The sequence below is a fragment of the Pseudorasbora parva genome, chromosome 25, assembly GCF_024679245.1.
Source record: "Pseudorasbora parva isolate DD20220531a chromosome 25, ASM2467924v1, whole genome shotgun sequence".
Lineage (NCBI taxonomy): Eukaryota > Metazoa > Chordata > Actinopteri > Cypriniformes > Gobionidae > Pseudorasbora > Pseudorasbora parva.
The window spans coordinates 12521443-12546067 of NC_090196.1; the positions used below are offsets into that span (position 1 = coordinate 12521443).

Consider the following 24625-nt stretch of genomic DNA (forward strand, 5'->3'; position numbering starts at 1 on the left):
CATGACAACTCTCTATGGCGTTATTTCCCTGTCAAATGTCGAGAGCGCATTATTGTAGCGCGAAAGTACATTAATATAGTGCGCGAGCGCGAATCTCTTTGCTCGCGAGCGGAATACAATGTGCGAGCGCGAATCTCCCTGCTCGCGCGCGGAATATAATGCGCGAGCGCAAATCTCTCTCTGCTCGCACGCGGAATGTAATGTGCGAGCGCGAATCTCCCTGCTCGTGCGCGAGAACTCTGCGTGCGCTCTCAGATACGCTGCTCTTGTTAGAATTTTTTGTCTGGGCTCACTCAGAGAATATGCCTGCACTTAAAACGATTATGCAATGTTATTATGTTTGATTATTTAATTTCTGTACCTGAATCACTGTGTCCTGCAACTTCAACTGTTCACTTGTATTCAATAATGTTTTACATTTATATTATTACGCTGAGAATTGTGAAATTTCACTGATATCTACAGTTGTGGGTGCTTATTTATTGTTACATATTTAAGGTTACATTGGTCAAAACAATGAAAACAAATAAGTATAACACATGATATTCACGGTCTCTGGACCCCCTAAATCAGCCTTGACCACCCCATGTATAAAAGTCTAGTTCTGCCACTGCCAGTGGATTATTTAGAAATGTATGCCAACTTTTGAGGTGAAAGGTAACTTAACTCACAAATTGCAGTAACATTTTCCCAACAAAATGGATTTCATTAATTTAGTAGTCAGTATTTTTAATTAGTTTTATTCTGTTGCATTTGTGTTTGATGCAGTTAGATATAGCATAATTTTACTGGGGCATTTTGCCCCCTTATCTATTATTACATTATAATTCTTATATTATATCTATTAGGGGGCATTTTGTTCAGATTTTAATTATTTTTGCCTTTTGGAATCTGCATTTAAATCTATTTGGCTCAAAAATCTCACTTTCAAATGGGCATGGCACCTGTAGTGTGAACAAAGTGGCTGTGCATATAGGCTAGAGTAGACAGTCTAGGTTAATACATGTAAAATAATCCAATCGCCCTCTTCCCAGACATTTCTAAGATATATTTGACCTAGGCCTATTTTACATAAAAAACAAAAATATCGTCGATTCTGCGGATCCATCTCACTCATCTTTATTGAAGTCACTGAACTCAAGTGATTCTGATTTCCATGTGGGGTTCAATATAAGATTTAATGTACGATGTCGCGTTTTCATTGGTCAGTCGTTGAAGCCTATTTCTGATTGGTTGTTGCCGTTTATGCCAAGAGCAAAGAGAACGAAACCGTAAAGAAGAGTATTTCTCTTCTTGCGAGCGCACGGAACACAGTCAGTGCACATACAGGCTTAGTTTAAGCGAAGAGGAGAGATTCGCGATTGCACTGGACACGTTTTAAGTGCAGGCATATTCTCTGAGTGAGCCCAGACAAAAAATTCTAACAAGAGCAGCGTATCTGAGAGCGCACGCAGAGTTCTCGTGCGGGAGCAGAGAGAGATTTGCGCTCGCGCATTATATTCCGCGCGCGAGCAGAGAGAGATTCGCGCTCGCGCACTATATTAATGTACTTTCGCGCTACAATAATGCGCTCTCGACATTTGACAGGGAAATAACGCCATACCTCTCTGACTGTTCGTGAATGGCCCAGCCAGAGCCCTGTCTTAAACCCAATTGAGCATATCTGGAGATACCTGAAAATGGCTGTCCATTATGGGTGTGCCATATCAAATCATACCATCAGATAATACCGGTATAAATTTTAACATGATATCAATAGCCCCGTTTCCACTGAAATTACCTGGAACAATCTGTACCAGGAACCAGGAATGAGATTCAAGCTGTGCTGCTTTTGCTGGTTATGTATTGGTTTATTAAAGAGGTAATTAACAACGGCAAAAAAAAAACTGATACTAAAGCGTATTCTGAAAGCTTGTAAAGCTAGATTTGTTATTATCAGCTATTACGGACATTGACCGTGAGATGGCAGAGACGAAAGCGTGCCATCAGACAGAAAGAGCAAGATATTTACTGAAAGCAGAACGAACCTCCCAAAAATGCCAATTGAAATAATATGCGGCGTGAGCTAAACCAATGAGCATGTTTAGCGCCCAAGTCCCACCCTCGTAAGTTCCTGAACTTTGAAAAAGTACTACCTCGCTAGCAGGGCCGTCTGGAGGGGGAAATATTTACCCGGAACTTCATTTCGACCCTAGTTCCTGCGGTTGAAACACACCGAGTACCACCCCAAAGTTCCTAGTTCCTGGGGAAAGTTCCTGCGGTAGAAACGCGGCTAATGATATAGCAAAGCGATGACGTATGGCACATTTACTTTCCCTAGCGCGTACAACAACAACACCTGTCTTAGAGTTTACACGAAGCGTAGCATGTCAGCCTCCGATGACGATTTAGTACCTAAAAAGCAGCTACTTGGTTATAAGAGGTCAACACTCTTGACAACTGACAAAACATTGACAACTTAAAGCAGTTAATGATGCTTCATAATGAAAACAGTGTATTAAAGGTGTCATGTATCCTCAAATAAAGGTTCAAAAGGTTGTGAATCAGCGTACTGATTCATGATTAGGATCGCGTGTCAAACTGCCAAACTGCTGAAATCGTATGATGAAATCACGTGACATTGGTGATCGAATCATGAATCAATGCTGATTCATAACCGTTTGAATCTTAATTTGAGGTTTGAAAACAAACAAGGAAGAAAAGACAATGCTGAATAAAGTCGTAGTTTTTGTTAAATTTGGACTAAAATGTATTTTCGATGCTTCAAGAGATTCTAATTAACCAACTGATGTCACATATGGACTACTTTCATGATGTTTTTATTCCCTTTCTGGACATGGACAGTATAGTGTGCATACACTTCAATACGCTCTCGGACTAAATATAAAATATCTTAAAACTGTGTTCCGAAGATGAATGGAGGTCTTACGTCATAATAAGTCATAAATGACATCAATTAAATTTTTTGGGTGAACTAACCCTTTAATCAGACAGACAGACAGACAGACAGACAGACAGACAGATAGATAAGGCCTTTTGGATTAGGAGATAACTATACTCACAACTTGCACTTGTCCGTCTTCTCCAATACGGTGGATCTGGACTTGTTGTGTGGCTCCAGCCAGAGCATAGTGCAAGGCCTGCTGGGTAGAGGTCTCGATAGCCGACGTCTCTGTGGCCGAGACTCCATCTGTTCAAGGACAAACATAAACAAGTTTATAACACAGTCCAACTATGTGGGTCAAACCAGAAACTAGAGAGACTGGGTCAAATCGTGTCAAACAACTGGTTTCAATAACAGAAGATGCTCAACTGTAACTGCCAAACACACACAAACACACACTTAAGTGAGAGGAAGATAAAGAGAGACCACAGTCTGTTCCCCATCATGACGAATCTTAGATTTCGGTGTTATCAGACAAACGCCCTTTCGCATTCACAGTCGTAGGTCACGTACTCTGCAAAATTTGTACGAATGTGAACATGATCAAACCCAAACAAATGTAGAAGAGAAAACACGATAAACAAGGTTCTCACAGACAGAGAGAAGCGAAAGAGTTCACATACACACACCCTGAACTTGAGGAAAATCCCTTCCGACTGCTCTTGGACGTGATCCAGTGCATCTGCCAGATTAGAGTGTGTTTATACAGTGTAAATGATCTCAAAATACACAACAAGGGCTCTCGACCTAGCAGCCCAAACACACTTGTGCCCTAAAACTGTACGTAAACCCAACCCCTTAGTCTAAACAACAAGTATTGCTGACATGCTAAAACAGCCTAGATGGTTGAAACACTCGCTCGCCGCATTTCTGATTAAAGGTCGTCAGGTTGTCTGTGGAAAAATGGTGCGGGTTTTACTCATTTACAAAGTTTATGTGATTTTAAATCATATCGAAGGACATATTAGCAGGCTAACGTTTCTTAGAGGAAAAAGCACAAAATGTGACACTGCTGTTCTGTTAGTTTCCCCAGACAAAATGCGATCTGAGACTACGTTGGGTCTTTCCTAGGTCGCGGCTGAAAAGTAAACCGGATTCAATTTTATGCATCTGAAAGATTTCCAGACCAATTTGTCCTTTAGCTTGCCAGTTTTTACTTCTTGGCTGCTATTGGCTTAGCAATGCCTTTAATAAAATAAAAACAACTGTGTTTGATGATTCTACATGCACTGACATGTCTGGAGCGGTTGAATGTGGTATATATATATAAATAATTCTACAACAATCATCAGACAGTGTGGGGATCGCTTACATGGTCACAGGTGTCTAAAATCAAGCAGCTAGGCATGCAGGCAATTCTACAAGCATTTGTGAAAGAATGGGTCGCTCTCAGGAGCTCAGTGGATTCAAGGGTGGTGCCATGATAGGTTGCCACCTGTGCAATAAGTCCACTCTAAATATTCCATCCACAGTCAACTCTTAGTGGTATTATAACAAAGTGGAAGTAATTGGGAACAACAGCAACTCGGCCATGAAATGTTAGGTCACACAAAATCACAGTGAGCAGTGAGAAGAAGTGGCCAACTTTCTGCAGAGTCAATAGCTACAGAACTCCAAACTTCGTGTGGCCTTCAGATTAGCTCAAGAGCAGTGCGTAGAGAGCTTCATGGAATGGGTTTCCATGAACGAGCAGCTGCGTCCAAGCCTTACATTACCAAGTGCAATGCAAAGCGTTGGATGCAGTGGTGTAAAGCAGCCGACACTGGACTCTAGAGCAGTGGAAACGTGTTCTCTGGAGCGACCAATCACACGTAGCCTCTCTGGCATTCCAATAGATGAGTCTGGGTTTGGCGGTTGCCAGGAGAACGGTAATGTGCAACATGTAAAGTTTGGTGGAGGGAGGATTATGGTGTGGGGTTGTTTTTAAGGGGTTAGGCATGGCCTCTTAGTTCCAGTAAAAGGAACATACCAAGACATTTTGGACAATTCCATGCTCCCAACTTAGTGGGGACAGTTTGGGGATGGCCCCTTCCTGTTCCAACATGGCTGCACACCAGTGCAAAAAGCAAGGTCCACAAAGACATGGATGAGCGAGTTTTGTGTGGAGGAACTTGACTGGCCTGTAACCCGATTCCTGAACTAAACCCGATAGAACACCTTTGGGATGGATTATAGCGGAGACTGCGAGCCAGGCCTTCTCGTCCAATATTAGTGCCTGACCTCACAATCGCGCTTCTAGAAGAATGGTCAAAAATTCCCATAAACACACTCCTAAACCTTGTGGAAGAGTTGAAGCTGTTATAGCTCTAAAGGGTGGGCCAACCCTACGGATTAAAAATGGGATATCATTGAAGTTCATGTGCATGTAAAGGCAGGTGTCCCAAAACATGTCCCACAGCAATATAGCATTTATCAATATAGCAAAAAGCCATTTTCAGAATATATTCAGAAGAATTTTGCAAGCTTTGGCAGGGTGTGCCTTTTTTTCTCCATGTCTGCACATCGACGGAAACACTTTGTTCCTTTCACAGTCCACATGGTCCTCGTGCTCTGATTTTGGTTTAGGCTGAGCCCCAGTTGGCTTATTCAAAAGCTAATAGTTTAATCTACAATGCAAAGGAGGCCAGTTCCAGCTGGACATAGACAACAGAAGGAGGTGAAGCAATCGTAACTGTATGGACCATTGTGGAGAACCAATACAGGATATTTGTGTTAGTCCGAAATCGGTCAAAGGTGAAGGCCTGTTAATCTCTGAGAGGAAGGGACAGGACGTGAGGCGTTGTCCTGAGATCAGAACCATCTGTCAGTCCCTCGCACACAAACATGAGCGTGCAAATAAACACACGGGGTGCATGTGCGCGCAATGTACACGACTTTTGCGCAAATGGACACAAGGTTATATACATAGCTAATTCAATGCCGAACTAGCATATGGTACGACAACTGGGTATTCTCTCTTGCACACACACTCGCTCACTCTCAGCATATGTTTATGTTCAATTAAACACAAACCAGCTGGGCCTAGACACTTAGCATCAAAATCAAAGAGAAACAGGGCTCGTAAGTTTCACAAGAGACAAAATCAATGGGAAAGGGTGCGGGGGTCCATACCTGAGCTGTTCTGCGATGCGGGGGTCCGCCGTGAGAAACTCTTAACGGCCAAACTCTGTCCGCGCTGCTTCCGACGCCAAGCAGTTCGACACTTGGAATCAATGCTCTGCTTGATACGGTACCAGTCGGACTCGGTAATGGTGAATTTGTGGAACAGGTGACCTGGTAGCAGATAGACAGAGACATTCACAACATGGATACAATAACCAAAATTAGTCAGGAAATAAGGGACAAAGCAATAGCTATGTTTCCATTCAAAGATGCAAATTTAGCTTGTGTGCAAAAATAGAATATCGTATAAAACATTTGTGAATAAGGCACATTTTCCATCCCATGTGTTCATGTGTAGGTGTAAAATCCCTGGAAATTGGTGCAAAATATCTAATATAAATCAAAGTTGCTGCAATTGAGATTTTTTTGGCATATTATAAGTATCTTGCATATGTAAACAAATACGATAATTTGACTAAGATGTTGTTGCTTATTAAATATAGTAAAGTTTTTACGATAAAGTGTGCAAAAAAAGATAAGTATAGATGTTTAACAAAAATGTCACATTCCTATTCTATTCAACCAAATAATAATAATAAAAAATAGCAATTTTCAAAATTATTAAAGGTGTCATGAGCTGGCTTTAAAAAAAAATTATACTGTTGTCTGAGGTAAATTTATGACATTTGCATAATTTTTACATTAAAAAAACATTTACATGAAACATTACCCTGGCTATGAGCCTCTTTGATGGAATGCTAGGTTTTTATGGCCGTCCCACACTGAAGACTTGAAAGTAAACGCACACGGCTAGGATTGGAAAAGATTTGCATATTTAATGAGCTTCAGCTCCCTCGTCAGTACATGTGGCAATTGTTTTGATAGCGTCACCCACAGGGCTCTCAAAATGTCTTTATCAAACAAACACAATGATCGATCTTTCATCCACCCGTGATTTGGTATCTTATTTTTTTTATTACTTGACCCGCCTGATCGGTGGATATAATTGCAAACCGTGCATTACTCTCTCTCAGACCAGGCAGGGCGTTGGGGAAACTTCTCCAGTCCAGCAGTATCCACCGGCACTGGGACCACCGGAATACGATCTGCTGGCATTGGGACCACCGGAACATGATCTGCCGGAACTGGGACCACCGGAACACGATCCACCGGCACAGGGACCACCGGAACACGATCCACCGGCACAGGGACCACCGGAACACGATCCGCCGGAACTGAGACCACCGGCACACGATCCACCGGAACTGGGACCACCGGAACTGCCTCCGGGGCTTCGGATAAAGCCCTGTGCTCCTTCCACGCATGCAGGACTGCCACCACAAAGCATCCCATCACAGCCCTCCAGGCCGTTTCCGGACTCGGGACCACCGGAACGGAGTCCACCGGCACAGGGACCACCGGAACATGATCCACCGGAACACGATCCACCGGCACAGGGACCACCGGAACACGATCCGCCGGCACAGGGACCACCGGAACACGATCCGCCGGCACTGGGACCACCGGAAGACGATCCGCCGGCACAGGGACCACCGGAACACGATCCACCGGCACAGGGACCACCGGAACACGATCCACCGGCACAGGGACCACCGGAACACGATCCACCGGCACAGGGACCACCGGAACACGATCCACCGGCACTGGGACCACCGGAACACGATCCACCGGCACTGGGACCACCGGAACACGATCCACCGGCACTGGGACCACCGGAACACGATCCACCGGCACTGGGACCACCGGAACACGATCCACCGGCACTGGGACCACCGGAACACGATCCACCGGCACTGGGACCACCGGAACACGATCCACCGGCACAGGGACCACCGGAACTGGGACCACCGGAGTTGTGGATGACACCCTGTGCTTCTCCCAAGCATGCAGGACTGCCACCACAAAGCCTCCCATAACAGCCCTCCAGGCCATGTCTGGACTCGGGATTCCCGGACTCGGGACCCCCGGAACTGGCACCGAGGGAGAACTTCTCTGCTGAGTCCTCATTGTATGGTTGGATCCTTCTGTCACGTCACAAACAAGGGAAAATGGTGCGAGGACTCATGTGCAGGAGAAAGATGATTTATTTACAAAAACAAAACATAAAACTCAAATCAACAACCCACGAGGGGGAAAAACACATAATAGACTAATAAAATATAAACTTAAACAAACCAACAGAATCACGGGGAGGACGGAAGACGCAGACATTACACAAGGATCCAACCCAGACTGACAAACACAAGGAGCTTATAAAGGGAACAAACAAGGCAGATAATGAGGGAGAACAGGTGGGGCAAATAAACCAATAATCAGATGACAAGGGGGAGGGATCTGACAATGACAGGAGCACATGCAAGACATGACAAAACCCACATGTGCGCACAAGACAGGACAGGCATGTGACAGGAAGTAACTTAAATTGCAATTCATGGACTGTCCACTAGGGAGCTGAATCTCATTGAGCCCCATGTTAAAATGCCCAACTTTACAGAAGAAAAAAACATGTTTACAGCCTGGTATAAATTGTGGTTTTGGTCTATATATCAAAATTTTGCTCTTTGTGACAACTGTGAGGGGGTTATCTTTTTATATCTCGTTCATTTACATTATATAAAACCTTAAAGTTAAGCATAATAAAGGGTCTGGTCACTTTGAGTGACAGGTGGATAGCCGTTTGTCTGCTGTCTCTTGGTCATCACGTCACGTCAGCTCCAGGCATGTCGTGCCTCTTTGCCCATTTTCAGTTATCCGGGAGTGATGCACAATGACACGCTACCAAGATGGCAATGGCCAAGTCGACCCTACTTTACGCTTCAAAATTGCTCTTCAGAATCCTATGGGTGATATCACAGATACTAAGTCCTTTTTATTTATTTTTTACAGTCTATGGGTAAAAAAAGAGACAGATAGAGAAGGATAGATCAATGCCTGTTGATCACACCTCTTGTGGTCTGATTGGTTGAAGGACTATCCAATTGCGTACAAAGTCATTTGAACTATGCCTGTTGATCACACCTCTTGTGGTCTGATTGGTTGAATGACTATCCAATTACATACAGAGTCATTTGAATTATGGCAGTTGATCATGGCTCTTGTGGTCTGATAGGTTGAAGGACTATCAAATTGCATACAAAGTCATTTGAATTATGCTCGTTAATCACGTCTCTTGTGGTCTGATTGGTTGAAGGACTATCTAATTGCGTACAGAGTTATTTGAACTATGCCCGTTGATCATGCCTCTTGTGCAGTAGAAAATACATAGCAGACTCCCCAGACCAATGGTCATTCTTAGATTGAGCTTGGTCTGGTGATAGCCAGAGAAATGGTATTGTAAACAGTGCAAACAAAGAAAAAACACTGCTGCTTAGGTGCACTATGCAACTTTTCGTCCACTGGAGGGCGCCTATTCTAAACGGCTCGCGAGCACCGGGACTTTTATTATGACGGGACGGGCCACAGTCGCCGGGCGCCCGCACTTCTGCTTTTTCCGGTCAGGTAAAAAAAGCTATTTTTATCATATCAGATACATTTAAGGGGCCAAGGACTTCGGCCATCCGTCCACTCTCTTCCCTGAACTGAAATGAAGTAGTGGGCTGTACTTTCCACACGATTGACATCAGGTTCAAGTACGCCCACAAGCCATGTGAGTTATTTGTGTATTGCAGGTTGGCTGGTGGTTATGTTGCCCGCATACCGCCTCCCATGGCCGAGACTGGTATAACGACACCTGACGGGCCGGGGCTAGTAATGCTACTGCTAATTAAGGTTGATATCTCTGCAGCACTATAACTTGACATTTTTTAATGACATCATCGCCCTTATTTCTTCTCATTCTTTTGATGCGTGTAGGTCCTTTTTTTTGGATATTTTTACCTCAATTTTTACACATGGCACCTTTAACAAATATATTAAAACATTTAGATTCTTACTCTAGCAGTTAGCAACCATGTTTGAAAACGTTGTAATGTATTACAAACAAAGCTGCTTATTAAATACGTGTTTTTAGCAATTAGCGCTCATGCTCAAAAATAAGGCAAAGTAATGTTTGCAAAAGAAATTGGCCAATTGACCAATGACATTCAGAACATTGTAGCCATGATATAATCTTTCAGGAAATGAGGGAGGGAACACTGACGTAATATTTAATCATGCGATTACGCTGCAAACAAATAAACTCTATGCACTTTGCAGCAGAAATAAGCATGCAAACAAACAGCTCTAAGCAGCTCTAGGACAGCGCATCGCCCATTTCGGGAGAGTCCGTACACATTAGCCAATGGCATGTAGGGTTTGTTCTTGCAAAACTGCACGTAACATTCCTCATATACATAATTCGCCTATACCAGAATGTTCCATTCCTGAATGTTACTTATGGCTTGTTGCAGGAATTGACCTACATATTAACGGGACCGAAGATTTGTTATGAATGAGGAGCGGTTAGAAACACTATTAATTAGCTCATGTGGGGAAAATAAGTCTGGTGCAGAGGATGAGGCAGAACCGCAGATGAGATACTTGAAAACTGAAATTATTTGACTTAGACATGCTCACATAAACTGAACTGAATATGATCAAAGACCTGATATGTCACAGACAGGGTTTGGTATAGACAGACTTCAAAAGTGGTTAATTACAATGTTACGCCCCGTGGCTCATAGGGACGCAACAAAGATTGGGACACACACGAAAGCCGAAATAAAATACGAAATTTATTAACAAAATAGAACTATACAGAAAAGAAACAGTATTAAGTGTAACAGTCAGGAATCAGTGTGTTGTGTAAGGAATGCATGAAAGGGTAATGTGCTGTTGTAGTGTTGGATGTACCAAAGAAACAAAGTCAACAAAAGATTAAAATAATTTCAAATATTTTCATTGAATTTATTTGAACTTTAAACAAATGAATCTTATTAGCAAGTTCCTTTACTGAATCAAACCCCTACAGTGCTATCGGTGTATTCAGATTCCCAAAAATGACTCTTATGAACTGTCTCTTTTTACTGAATCAAAAACATACAGCACAACCAGTGTAGTCTGATTCCTAAACAAATGAATCTTATTAGCCAAGAATCAAAAACCTTCCAGCATTGACATGTTTGGTCCGATACCCACACTAATGACTCTTATGAAGTAGTTCCTGTAAGTGAATCAAAACTATGCAGTGTATATTCAGATTCCCAAATAAATTACTTATAAACTGATTCTTTTTAGTCAATCAAAAGCATACACTTCAATGGCTGTGTCCGAAATTGCATACGCCCCTACTATATAGCAGGTGAAAAACAGTATGTGACAAAAGAACTGTCTAAATTCACAGTACTTATAAAAGAGTAGGCAAAGAGTCGGCGGTTGACCTACTATATCCAACGAGATATTGAAGTGTGCATACGCTGGCACACTTTACTATCCCATGTACTATCCCACGGGAGATGATTTCTGAATGGCAGTGAATCGACACAACTGATGCATGATAATTACAACATGGCGAATGTAGTACATCCAGATTACATTCATACAAAGGCTTGACATTAACTTTTTTGCTCCGCAAAAAACACTGTGGCTAGTGTTTTTCCAAAGTGACAAGCCACTCAGCATTTTCACTGACCACAATTTTGACATTGATACCATAGGCAAAAACTGCCATATAGATATTTTTAATATAATCTCATAATTTGGCAGCAGGTATTTTAGGCTGCTGTCACTTTAAGACCTGATGCACAGATCCACTATACTGTTACAAGTGTATTGTTTCTCAACTGATAATGATCACTTAAAACATAACTGACTGTTTATGTGAATACTTACCAAGACATTATTTTTTATGTATTTGACTGGTAAAGTGTAAAAAGTAGTGAAAAATAATTTAATTTAGTGCTGAGAGGCAGCTTTATGTGCACGCACTTTGGATGTGAGATCAAAATCTACAGGTATGAGTAAAATTATGATATATACGCACAATCCCACGGCAAAATTCAATCCCTGTAACACCAACAATATTCATCTGGAGCAAATGAAACGAGTGAGTGAGGGGAGGCGGGATTGTGTGTCAACTTGCTGTCAGAGAGATGAGAGAGAGAAAGAAAGAGCAGCTGGGATTGTGTATCTATTCTGTGGAAAATGTGTATTGGAAGCGTTTCAGATATTTCAGTATTGAAATGTATTGAAAAATACTATATTTTTATTGTATATTTAATACTATAGTTTATTGATACCTTTTTAAAAGACTACAATTGAAAAATGTGTATATTATATATCAAATTTGTATATGATACAGTATATATAATATATACACTAAAGGATTATTAGGAACACCATACTAATACTGTGTTTGACATTTTCGCCTTCAGAACTGCCTTAATTCTACGTCGCATTGATTCAACAAGGTGCTGAAAGCATTCTTTAGAAATGTTGGCCCATATTGATAGGATAGCATCTTGCAGTTGATGGAGATTTGTGGGATGCACATCCAGGGCACGAAGCTCCCGTTCCACCACATCCCAAAGATGCTCTATTGGGTTGAGATCTGGTGACTGTGGGGGCCATTTTCGTACAGTGAACTCATTGTCATGTTCAAGAAACCAAATTGAAATTATTTGAGCTTTGTGACATGGTGCATTATCCTGCTGGAAGTAGCCATCAGAGGATGGGTACATGGTGGTCATAAAGGGATGGACATGGTTAGGCCGTGGCATTTAAACGATGCCCAATTGGCACTAAGGGGCCTAAAGTGTGCCAACTTTACCATCTGAATGTCGAAAGAAATCGAGATTCATCAGACCAGGCAACATTTTTCCTCATTTGTCTTCAACTGTCATATTTTGGTGAGCTTGTGCATATTGTAGCCTCTTTTTCCCATTTTTAGTGGAGATGAGTGGTGCCCAGTGGGGTCTTCTGCTGTTGTAGCCCATCAGCCTCAAGTTTGCGTGTTGTGGCTTCACAAATGCTTTGTGCCTAGCATCGGTAGTAGGTGCCGATTTTTGGAAATTCGATATATCACGATAATGAATATGCACAATATTGTTATCGTGGGCACTTCAAAATATCGTAAATAATAATTTATTAACAATTATAATTTTTTTTATAATGCACTCAAGGATACTATGCCCATAAATTCTCAACACCGCTGTATTCTGCATCAAAGGGACACGCGCTCAGGTGTAAATGAGAAGCACATGAACGAGTGAAGGCGATGCGCTGCTGAAGTGCCGCTCAGTGACAGCAGAGGGCACTGATGAACTGCAGAATGCAGCGTTTACCCCGGAAACCCACAAACAAAAGAAACCGCTAGTGAAGTTTTTAAAACAGCCATTTGTTTTTGTAATCTCATTGTTGTTCATCACAGCACCAAATACTTAATACTTAAAGACTTAATAGGCTATTTATTTTCAAACTTAAACATTGTTTTAAACTGGACTACAATATGCCCTAATGATTAGAATTTTTTGGATTATTTGTCCAAAAGACATACGACTTCATTAGTTAACATGTTAATTCATTATTACCAAACTGACAATGAAAAATACTTATAAAGAATTAATTATTCTAAGTAATGTTAATTTCTTAGTTACTGTTTAATAACACAATAACTTTTTTAATGAACCTAAGATAAAACTAACAATGATCAGTATTTCTTAACTAACATTACCAAAAACATTGTACTTTCTGTACCAAATGTAGCTATTGCTCAATCTTAGTGAATTCATTAAATAATGACACCTTATTGTAATTTGTTACCTGTTGTTCTTTATAGCCTAATTCTTTTGCACTTTAATCTGTTTGATAATTGTACTTTTACAGCTCTGGAAAAAATTAAGAGACCACTTAACATTGATTTCTCTTAATTTTTTTCCAGAGCTGTATATATTTTTGGTGCATTATTGTATTTAAACATTCAGTTATTTTTGTTATTACAAAAATAGTTCTTAAAGCTGTTATGCTATGGCAACACTTTTTTTTGCAATTTATTTCAATATCGTGATAATATCGTACACCGTGATAAAAGCTTCAGCAATTAATCGCAACATGAAAAATTGATATCGGCACATGCCTACTCGGTAGTAATAAGTGGTTATTTCAGTCAAAGTTGCTCTTCTATCAGCTTGAATCAGTCGGTCCATTCTCCTCTGACCTCTAGCATCAACAAGGCATTTTTGCCCACAGCACTGCCGCATACTGGATGTTTTTCCCTTTTCACACCATTCTTTGTACACTCTTGAAATGGTTGTGTGTGAAAATCCCAGTAACTGAGCAGATTGTGAAATACTCAGACCAGCCCGTCTGGAACCAACAACCATGCTACGCTCAGAATTGCTTAAATCACCTTTCTTTCCCATTCTGACATTCAGTTTGGAGTTCAGGAGATTGTCTTGACCAGGACCACACCCCTAAACGCATTGAAGCAACTGCCATGTGATTGGTTGATTAGATAATTGCATTAATGAGAAACTGAACAGGTGTTCCTAATAATTCTTCAGGTGTGTGTGTGTATATATATATATATATAATATGTTAATGTAAAGCCCTGATTCATACTATATAGAACATTCTTTTTAGCGTAAAGTAATTACATATTTTTAAAAAAGTACCTCCTCAAGAGAGTATGCGATTTCAGGCACAGCCTGTCAGTGTACTCTGATTCCCAAAAGACCAATCCGAACGACAATTATGAACTGGTTCTTTTTAGTGAATCAAAAAAATACAGAGCAGTCAGTTTAATATGATTCTCAAGTTAATAAGTCAATGACTCTTACACGCCAGTTCTTTTTACTGAATCAAGCACATTTAGCTTAAAATTACACATAGGAAGTTTTAAGGCACTAAATCAGTGTAATTACTGATAGGCTGCTCATACGACAGAGTTGTTAATTAGTTGATCAACAGACCGTAAATCTTTCTTATTTTGTTGTCATGGGGGTCTTTTATTGGACTTACATCGAATGCCGTAGATCATGAGAGGGTCCAGCTGTTTCTTGCCGTGTTTGCCCTGGCCGGAGAGGTTGGAGACGGCCTGCACCTCGCGGTGGAACAGGTAGTCCAGCAGCGTCAGGGCCATTTTCTCCGCCGTGCGACAGTTGGTGCTGATGTGCAACATGTCTGCTGGAGAGACCGGGCAGCGCACGCGCATCTCAGGGTTGTTCTCGTCACCAAGCCACGTTCCTGTTGGATAGTCCTCTATGGAAGAAAGAGATACAAAATACAAAAATTTTTTCACAGTATTAAACTTGTTAACTGGCCACTGTACATTATAAAAGTTATGTAACTATGAAAATGGGAGGATGCGGAATATGAATAACTCTATCTAAACTATTTTTTCTATGTGGACAAACAGCTCACTTGGACCTTAAATCAGTGTTCATTTTGTTGATGAATAATATGCGTCATAATTTTTCGTCAACAACCTTTTTTTACTGACGAAAATGGATGACAAAAACTATGATGAAAATCTACCATCGTTTTCGTCAACGAATAAAAAAAGAGACAAAATGTTAGGGAGGGACGATTAGGAAAGAATGCTAAAGCTAACTAATGCTGACTTTACAGTGTTTATATAGTAATATGTAATATGATCTCCCTCATCTGAACTTGAATGAGCAGACATTTCACAATAAGAGTCAATGTGTATTTCAAACTTGTCAAACACACATTATATGTTTTTGGTTACACAATAAACTGTATTTCATCTCATTTCCATTTAATTCATAGTCAGGAGGAAAGACTAAGAACAGTATTTGACACATATTATTCAATAAAATATCAGGATTGTAATAATTAACTAAAACCATTCAAAAATATGAATTACTTGAAATTAAATATATTTTAACTGAAATAAAATAAAATTGTTTAACTCATTTGAAGCTTAACCTGATAAATTAACTAAAACAGAAATACAAAACTTTTTTAAACCAAAATAGTAAATTGAGCTCTCTTCGTGTATTTTTGCACTTGAACGGTGTCAAAAACACAATTATGTCAAACTATCTGTTGACATGTAATCAGGTAACAGTCGCTTATGTAATGCTTAAATGCTAAATGAATGCATTAGCCTTCAACTGAACTAAGCTCATACAATTTTAGTTGTCTAAATCTTCAGTAGACTATGACTTAAACTAAATCAAAATTTGCTGTCAAAATTAAAACTGCCTTAAATGGGATAAAACATGTTTTAAAAAACAAATATGTATCTGGGCAAGAAGCTTCTGAAGGAATCTAGACCAGGGGTTTTGAAACCGGGGGCTGGGGAACAAAAAGGGCCACAAGGGGGTGCTAGAAGGCCCATGCAGTATTTGAGAATTTATTTTATTCAGGAATATTATTAATTTTTAGTTTTAGGATAATAATTGTTAATATCAATTAAATATATTTCAAGCAACAACAAATTGACAAATATTAAGTTAATTTTAATATTGTTTCATTTTGCTTTCTAAAAGCTGGTTGGAAATTGTGAAATTAAATACTTATTTTCAAATGTATTTTTAAGTGTTTTTGTGCCTTTCTGAGAAATGTTACCTTACCTTCAGCTCACTGACTGAGGGTTTTATGGCATTATGGTCTGTAAATCAGCTCTGGAAGAATATTAGTGTTTATTATTTAAGCATTTTAACTGAAAATGTTGTTTATAATCATCTAATTGGGCTCTAATAATCAGTGTTGTTACCGTTAACTAAAACTAAAATAATTAAAAATCATTTTTAGTAATTGATTTTTAATACACACACACACACACACACAAACACACACGCGCGCGCACACACACACACACACACACACACACACACACACACACACACACACACACACACACACACACACACACACACACACACACACACACACACACACACACACACAAACACACACAAACACACGCGCACACACACACACACACACACACACACACACATATATACTTGGCAATTTACTGAAAAGTGTTGAAGTACTACATTTAATAAAATTAAAATAAATTTTAAAAAATAATAAAAAAAATAGACAAAAAAAATATGGACAAAACATTTACATTAAAAAAACTGAAAACATGAAAAAGCAAAATTTTTCAATAAGATTCTATTAATAATAATATTAAAAAACAGAAAAAAACAGGATCAACACAAAATCATTTAATAATTTATTTAATTTTATATTTTTATTAAACTTTTTTATTAAATATTTTAATATTTTTCATTAACATCAGTGCGGTTAGAATATAAATGCCAGTTATTTAACTTTGGAAAAATGTTGTCCTCATAATAATCACAAATATTTCCTTTATATTTTAGTAAGGTGGACCCTTGCAAATGGGTCAGTATATCATATTAAAATATTTGATATTGTAAAAAAAGGTAGATATTTTGGTAGATATAATGACACATTTATGTCAAAACACACAACTCTCACAAGGTCACAGCAACATATTCTAGACTGGGGTGGGAAAAAATGTTACATCAGCCATTGTTTTCAAAATTAGTCGACCACTAATCCCAAATATTTGTGGAGTGTGTGAGAACATGCCCCTCAACGCCTTTGGAGGTTGTAGACCTGGATTCTCAGCACAATGCAAACACTCAGAGCAAATACAAGAGTGTCCCCTGCTGGCCATTCCTGCTCCGAGTTACTGGTTTACACCATTGTCTTTATATGGACAAAAAATTTGTCATGGTTAAAAATGTTGATTGAACTTTCTTCTTCACACCAAGAAGATTTATATTATATATCGAAATATTACATATCCAGGAATGCGTTCTCATCGTGAGTGCTTCAAGAAAAAAAATATTGTGGCATATTTTGTCTCAGAAATTATTTTAATTGGCATTTCTGTTAAATATTTGTATGAAGTACATGTCAAACACTGCTTTGGCTATAGCCAGCAGGATTTAATGCGGGTCGGTTAAGGTTTATCATGGACGTCGGTTTCTGCGTCTCGTCAAAGTGTGAGTATAAAAATGATGTTTGGGAGTAAATTGTGTCCGGTCAAGAGGTAAGATCAGGAATGCACGGGCCATGAATTTACATTTAAAAATATGTAGATTATACATTTACATTATAATGTAGATAATATATTTACATTTTCATAAACCCAAGATGGGTGTAGTGAAACAATAATCAACATTTGGTCATTTTAATATTAAAATGTAATTTTAGGCACCTGTATAATCTATTTATTTATTATATTATATTAATTATATTGCATCTAACGTAAATGTATCTGTTTACATTAATATATACACACACACACGGATATATATATATATCTCCGCTATGTAAACAAATATATGTGTGTATGCCTCTTACACACACACACACACACACACACACACACACACACACACACACACACACACACACGTTTTAAGTCTCTTCTGCTCACCAAGGCTGCATTTATGTTATAAAAAAAGCTGTAATATTGTGAAATATTATTAAAATATAAAACACCTGTTTTCTACTTGAATATATTTTAAAATGTCATTTATTCCTGTGATCAAAGCTGTATTTTATTTTTATTTTTAAATAACTTGAAATGAATACATTTCTTCAGCAAGGATGCATTACATTGATCAAGTGACAGTATAGACATTTATAATGTTTTAGATAAATGCAGTTCTTGAAAAAGATCCTGAAAAAAAATGTACACAACTGTTTTCAACATTGATAATAATAAATGATTCTTGAGCAGAAAATCCTCATTAGAATGATTTCTAAAGGATCATGTGACACTGAAGACTGGAGTAATGATGCTGAAAATTCAGCTTTGAATCACAGAAATAAATTGCATTTTAAAATATATTAAAATATTTCACTATATTACAGTTTTTTCTGTACTTTTGATCAAATAAATGCAGTACTGACTTCTTTCAAAACATTGAAAATAGTAATGTTTCCAAACTTTTGACCGGTATAGTTTGTCTACACACACATTTATTATGTAAACAGAAACTGTTATGACAGAACTAATTATATTATATTATGTTTTAGCAGAAAATATACATTTGTACCGTAATAAAAAACACAATTTCCCAATATGAATTTTCAATTACAGGCACCTTTATAAGATGGCCACTTATATTTGTATATTATATTTATCGATTTGACAGCACTAATTATATTATAATACATTATATTTTAATTTAATATAAGTAGCAAATACACGTTTTAACCATAACAAAATAATTTTTCCGCATGTGAATCCTTCTATCACAGCCAGCTATATAAGAGGGACACTTATATTATTATATTATAAATAATGATCTAGCAAATACACATTTCTAGCAATATAAAATCTTCCCCCCATGTGAATCACAGACAGCTGTATGAGATGGGGAAGAAAATATGAATATCAATTGAAAAAACTAAAATCTTTGGCAGACAAAACTTCAGAATACTGTAGAGAAACAATATTTACATAATTCATTTTACCCCAAGCAAAAAAACAACAAATTTCCCCCCAGATGATCACACAACAAAAATTATGCAGTTTGCTAGATTAAAGGGATGGCACATTTTACCCCACTCCCCGACATCAAAACCATGCGCGAGGTTAAGGCAAAGGAAAAACAACACAAACAAACAAAAGCAAAGCCTTTTAAGAACCAAATGTCCTATTCGTTGACTAAATATCATCACAACCAGCTGAGAACGAGTGAATATTTGCAGAGGAACGTCTTTGAACTAACCAAGCTAACCCAGACGCCACTCCAGAACAACCCAGTCAAATAATAAGAAAAGCAAAAGCAGAAGTTAAGCAATCAAAACAACCCTTTAATCCCAGGCCTCCTCCAGACCAAAGATACATCCCTGAATCACGGACGGCCAGACGGCTTACACAAAACACAAGAGCTGTTGAGGAAACGCTTTTTTAATGTGTCATGGGAGCACTAGTGGATAGTCAAAGCACGTTTATATTATTAATCATCAAATGTTGCTTTAGTGGAGTACACTTTGATATATCACTAACCGAAGCCTGTTGTTCTAATATTTCAAGCGTTTTCCGCTACATTTCTATGCTTTAATGCCGTGTCGCCCCACCACACGCAGACAAAACACTTGAAAACACATGCGAACTAGAACTATAAACATGTTATTATCTTATTTGTGCAGATGCATTTCAAAGAAGTCTTCAAACCTTTTCAATAATTGCTCAAATTTTACTTCTTGTGAGGCCATGTTTGCGCCGAAATCAAAACAAATGGTTCCCATTGGCTTATAAAAATTATATCCTTTAAAGTCGCCATAAAATCAAAATTGGAATTTTTGGTGGCTTTTAGTTGATGTGTGTTAGCTTTGAGGAAGTTTATATGACAGTGCACTTCTTAACGTTGACAAAATTAGCTTTTAGTAGATTTATAAATTACAGTCTTTCTCTTCTGGAAAACCAAATAATAAGGACGATGACTTATCCTGCACTACACTGTCCAATCAAAAGCTGCGTTTCCACAGCAGGAACTTTCCCCAGGAACTAGGGACTTTGGGAAGGTACTCTGTGTGTTTCGACCACAGGATCCGGGGTCTAAGTAAAGTTCTGGGTAAAGATTTCCCCCTCAAAACGGCCCTGCTTGCGAGGTAGTATTTTTCAAAGTTCAGGAACTTTCAGGGGTGGGATTTCAGCACTGAACATGATGATTGGTTGTTCTTTTTTTTTGTAATAAGTCAGAAATGACAAGGAGGCCGCTTCACGCACTAGAAACTCAATGGAAACGGATTGGTTTTGTCTGTTTGGTGGGCTTGGCTTTCAGATTATGACAGGTGTCTCTATGACATCCCTTTAGCCCCGTTTTCACCACAGGAACTTTACCCAGGAACCAGGAACTTTGGGTGGTACTCGGTGTGTTTAGACCGCAGGAACCAGGGTCTAAATGAAGTTCCAGGTAAATATTTCCCCCTCCAAACGGTCCTGCTCGCGGGGTAGTACTTTTTCAAAGTTCAGGAACTTTCGAGGGCGGGACTTGGGCGCTAAACATGCTGACTGGTTGAGCTCACGCAGCATTTTATTTCAACCGGCATTTTTAAAAGTCTTTTGCGAGGTTCGGTCTACGTTCAGTAAATATCAGTCTTGCTCTCTGTCTGATGGCGCGCGTTTGTCTAAGCCATCTCACGTTCAATGTCCGTAATAGCTGATAATAATATACATTGTCATTTTAAATCTAGCTTTACAAGCTTTCTGAATATGCTGCATGCTGCTGAATCTGCATATTAGTGCTGTTTTCTGTCGTTGTTAATTACCTCTTTAGTAAATCTATACATAACCAGCAAAAGCAGCACAGCTTGAATCTCTTCCATACTCGTCTATTTTTCACCATGTAAACGACCTGACCGATTACTTTTAAGTGTGCGTCCTTACATGACGAGACAGCACGCGCCGCGCTCATGTTGACAAGAGAGGAAAGCTCATTTTTTCTGAGGGGAAAACTTTTTATTTCGTAAGTTATGAAGATAATGTTGGAGTAATGACACAGCGTATATTGCCCCAGGCAGTTTTTACTTTAACTGCGCCTGACAGAAGATTTTTTTTTTTCTGAGATGATTATTACACTTTACAAACAAATAAATAGCTTATATAATGCCAGTAAGAGTTGCTATGGCCTCAGTTAACACATTCCAGCTGCTGGAGAAAACAGCGTTGACATTTTTGATGCGGCAGACAAACTGCATGTGACAAAATGATTGTGATTGAAAGTCATCACATGTAAACACCAGAACGGTTTAGATAACGTCTCAGTCGCGCGCAGTCCTACATCACCGGACTAATTTGCCTAATCTTCTCGGAACTTTAGATCGCGGTCGAAACGCAGACAGCTGCAGGTCTGGGGGGGGAGAAAAGTTCCTGTAAAAATTTCCTGGTACAAATTGTTCCGGGTAATTTTGGTGGAAACGGGGCCTATGTAGGCCAAAATGAGGAAGTGAGTTAGCATTTTATCAATTCAGGTTCCCTCGTCCCAAAGTCAATGGCTTTTTTGAATGGGGTTTTGGTTAAATTACATTGTTCATTCACATAGAGTACCAACATTGTAACAATACAATACACTTTCTTTCTAAGTTCAATACGGAGGGTGTATTATAAAGCTGCCATTATAAAGATCGGATTAGCCAGGACACTTTTATATAAGTTCGATTGTATTCGTCTGAAAAAAGAATGTCATATACACCTAGGATGACTTGAGGGTGAGGAAATCATGGGCTTTCATTTTTGGGTGAACTATCCCTTTAAGGACACAACACAACCCATTTGTGAATCTTACCCTCTGAGTTGAGAGTGATGAGCGTTACGTTGTTGGTATTCTGAGCCTGGCCGCTGTTGGAGACAGAATCGCTCGTTTCAGAACCGCTTTCCTGATCGTCCTGAATCTCTTCCTGTACTGGAACCTTCAGCACTATGGTTTTCTGTCTTCCTCGCCCAACGGTACTGTAACAAAAACAAAGCGCCATTACACAGAGAGCTGTGCGACAGAGTCACAAACGGTCTTCTCTGTATATCTGCATAGATTTGCATACACAGGAGACATCTCTAGTTCATTTATCCATTAAAACACAATCTGTTCTCACTTGCTGAGAAGATTCTCTAAAGAGTCCGATGCACGTGGTGAAGTTTCCTCCCGCGTCTTCGGCCTGTCTCCACTCACTATGACGTTTGTCTGGGGAACAACACTGAGAGGAAAGACGCACTGTTAAGATCTCCATATAGCCTGAAATCTGAAGTCTGTTCCAATAATAATAAATAGTATAATATATGCTTAAATGATTGATATCCTAATGCTTTTAGGCCAATATTAGAGTTGTTTAATGTAATTACTGTATATTTAATTGTGCAGCTCATATTCTCTATTTTTACATTAAGATTACCTTTACCATCATCTAAAACCCATTTAAAATGCATCTTTAAAGGATACATTCACTCTATTCACTTAAATTTACTGATATTTTACTCACCATGTCTTTATTTCTTCTGTCGAAAAGAACATTTTTTGAGGAAAACTTTCCAGGATTTTTCTCCACCTAATGGACTTCAATGGCAACCAAAATGCTGAAGGTCTAAATCAATGCAATCAATGCATCAACTGCATTGATTTGGACCTTCAACATTTTGGTTGCATTGAAGTCCATTAGGTGGAGAAAAATCCTGGAATGTTTTCTTTAAAAAGCATAATTTAATTTCGACTGAATAAAGAAAGATTTGAAACCCTTGGATGAGATGGGGGTGAGTAAAATATCCAGACATTTTCATTTTGAAGTGAACTAATCCTTGAAAAACCTGAATCATTTAATAAAGCTGCTATTAAATTATTTCATACTATATTGTAATGTTATAATTCATTTGCAGCATTCCAAAAAACTGAGTTTTTTATTTTTTTATTTATACAAAATAGTACAGAATTTTTATATTTAATCAACTATAAAAAAGATTACAACATTTACAAAAAATCTGTGAATTTTAAAAGGAAAATGTGTTTAATTTTAAGCAATTACAAGATAAAATGCATGACTAAAAATATATATTAATTATACTTTAATAATAAATATTATAATGGTCAAATAAAATAGTACAGTCAATCAATTAAAAATCACTCACACATTTTCTATAATTAATCACACCTAACATTAAAGTTTTTAGTGTATGTATATATATATATAGTAATAATTTAATCTCCAAATAAATGTAGAAACTACATAAAAGTAGTAGGCTATATTTTATGAAAGTGAGCAGCACTGATGTTTCTACAATATTTTTACCCCCTCAATTTTAGCTATTAATTATCGGCATTCGGCCTTACAGTCTAATTGAAAGCTCTCATTTTTTTAACATTTATTAGTCTTTAAAAAACAAAAACTTTTAATTTAAGTTAACTTAAAAAATCTTCACATAAACCCATTGTAATAAATGTCATATTATGTACCCTTCAATATATCAGGGCTCAATTGTTTCTATTTCTAATACATATTTTTAACATATGGAGTTAATATTAATAAATATTTTTATACATTTATATTTTTTGTCGTTTACTTCTACAACAACATTTTTTCAAAGTACAGTCGAGGTCGTGAAAAATAATACATAAATTGTGCTCTTGATTTAAATGGTGTTGGTGACTGATGGGAAAGTGAATTTTAGTTAACAAGTGTATTGGAGGTTTTCAGACAAGCAGATCATCATTTAATCCCAAATAAATAGCAACTGCACTTGATTTTCCACTTTTTCTAAGCCATTTCACCACTGAATGTTTTCATCAGTTTGTTAAATCAGTCTGCACGATGTTGCTCTGTGCGAACAGCTTTAACTGAAAGCTGCAGTCCATAAGTTTTCCCTTTTTGTTGCCATCTCTGTTTGAAACCTGCAATTGCAGTTATTTGCAGAATTATCATCTTTAGGTGAGTTGTGCATTCGGCGCGGCTCCTCAGCGAGGATGAATCTAACGTTTTGAGGAGTAAATGCCTGTGTCATTCATTCAGAATCACAGATTCTGCGTCTTGGAAGTACGACCAAAATAAAAAACTTCACCGGAAAATGTAATCTGAACAAGTAAGTAACATGTCTGGCACTGACTACGTTTACATGGACAGCAGTAATCTAAT

General features: G+C 38.5%; 1 protein-coding gene across 2 annotated transcripts in view; it reads right to left on the minus strand.

The window, feature by feature from the left end:
* banp (BTG3 associated nuclear protein) overlaps nt 1-24625 on the minus strand; it is a 69999-nt gene that overhangs the window by 39370 nt on the left and 6004 nt on the right. For both annotated transcript variants that reach the window (XM_067436692.1, XM_067436691.1), the window contains exons 5-9: nt 22601-22702; nt 22297-22460; nt 15002-15241; nt 6056-6217; nt 3063-3190 (exon numbers count right to left, since the gene is read on the minus strand). In XM_067436692.1, the coding sequence (XP_067292793.1) occupies nt 3063-3190; nt 6056-6217; nt 15002-15241; nt 22297-22460; nt 22601-22702 (796 nt within the window). The remainder of the gene's footprint in view (nt 1-3062; nt 3191-6055; nt 6218-15001; nt 15242-22296; nt 22461-22600; nt 22703-24625) is intronic.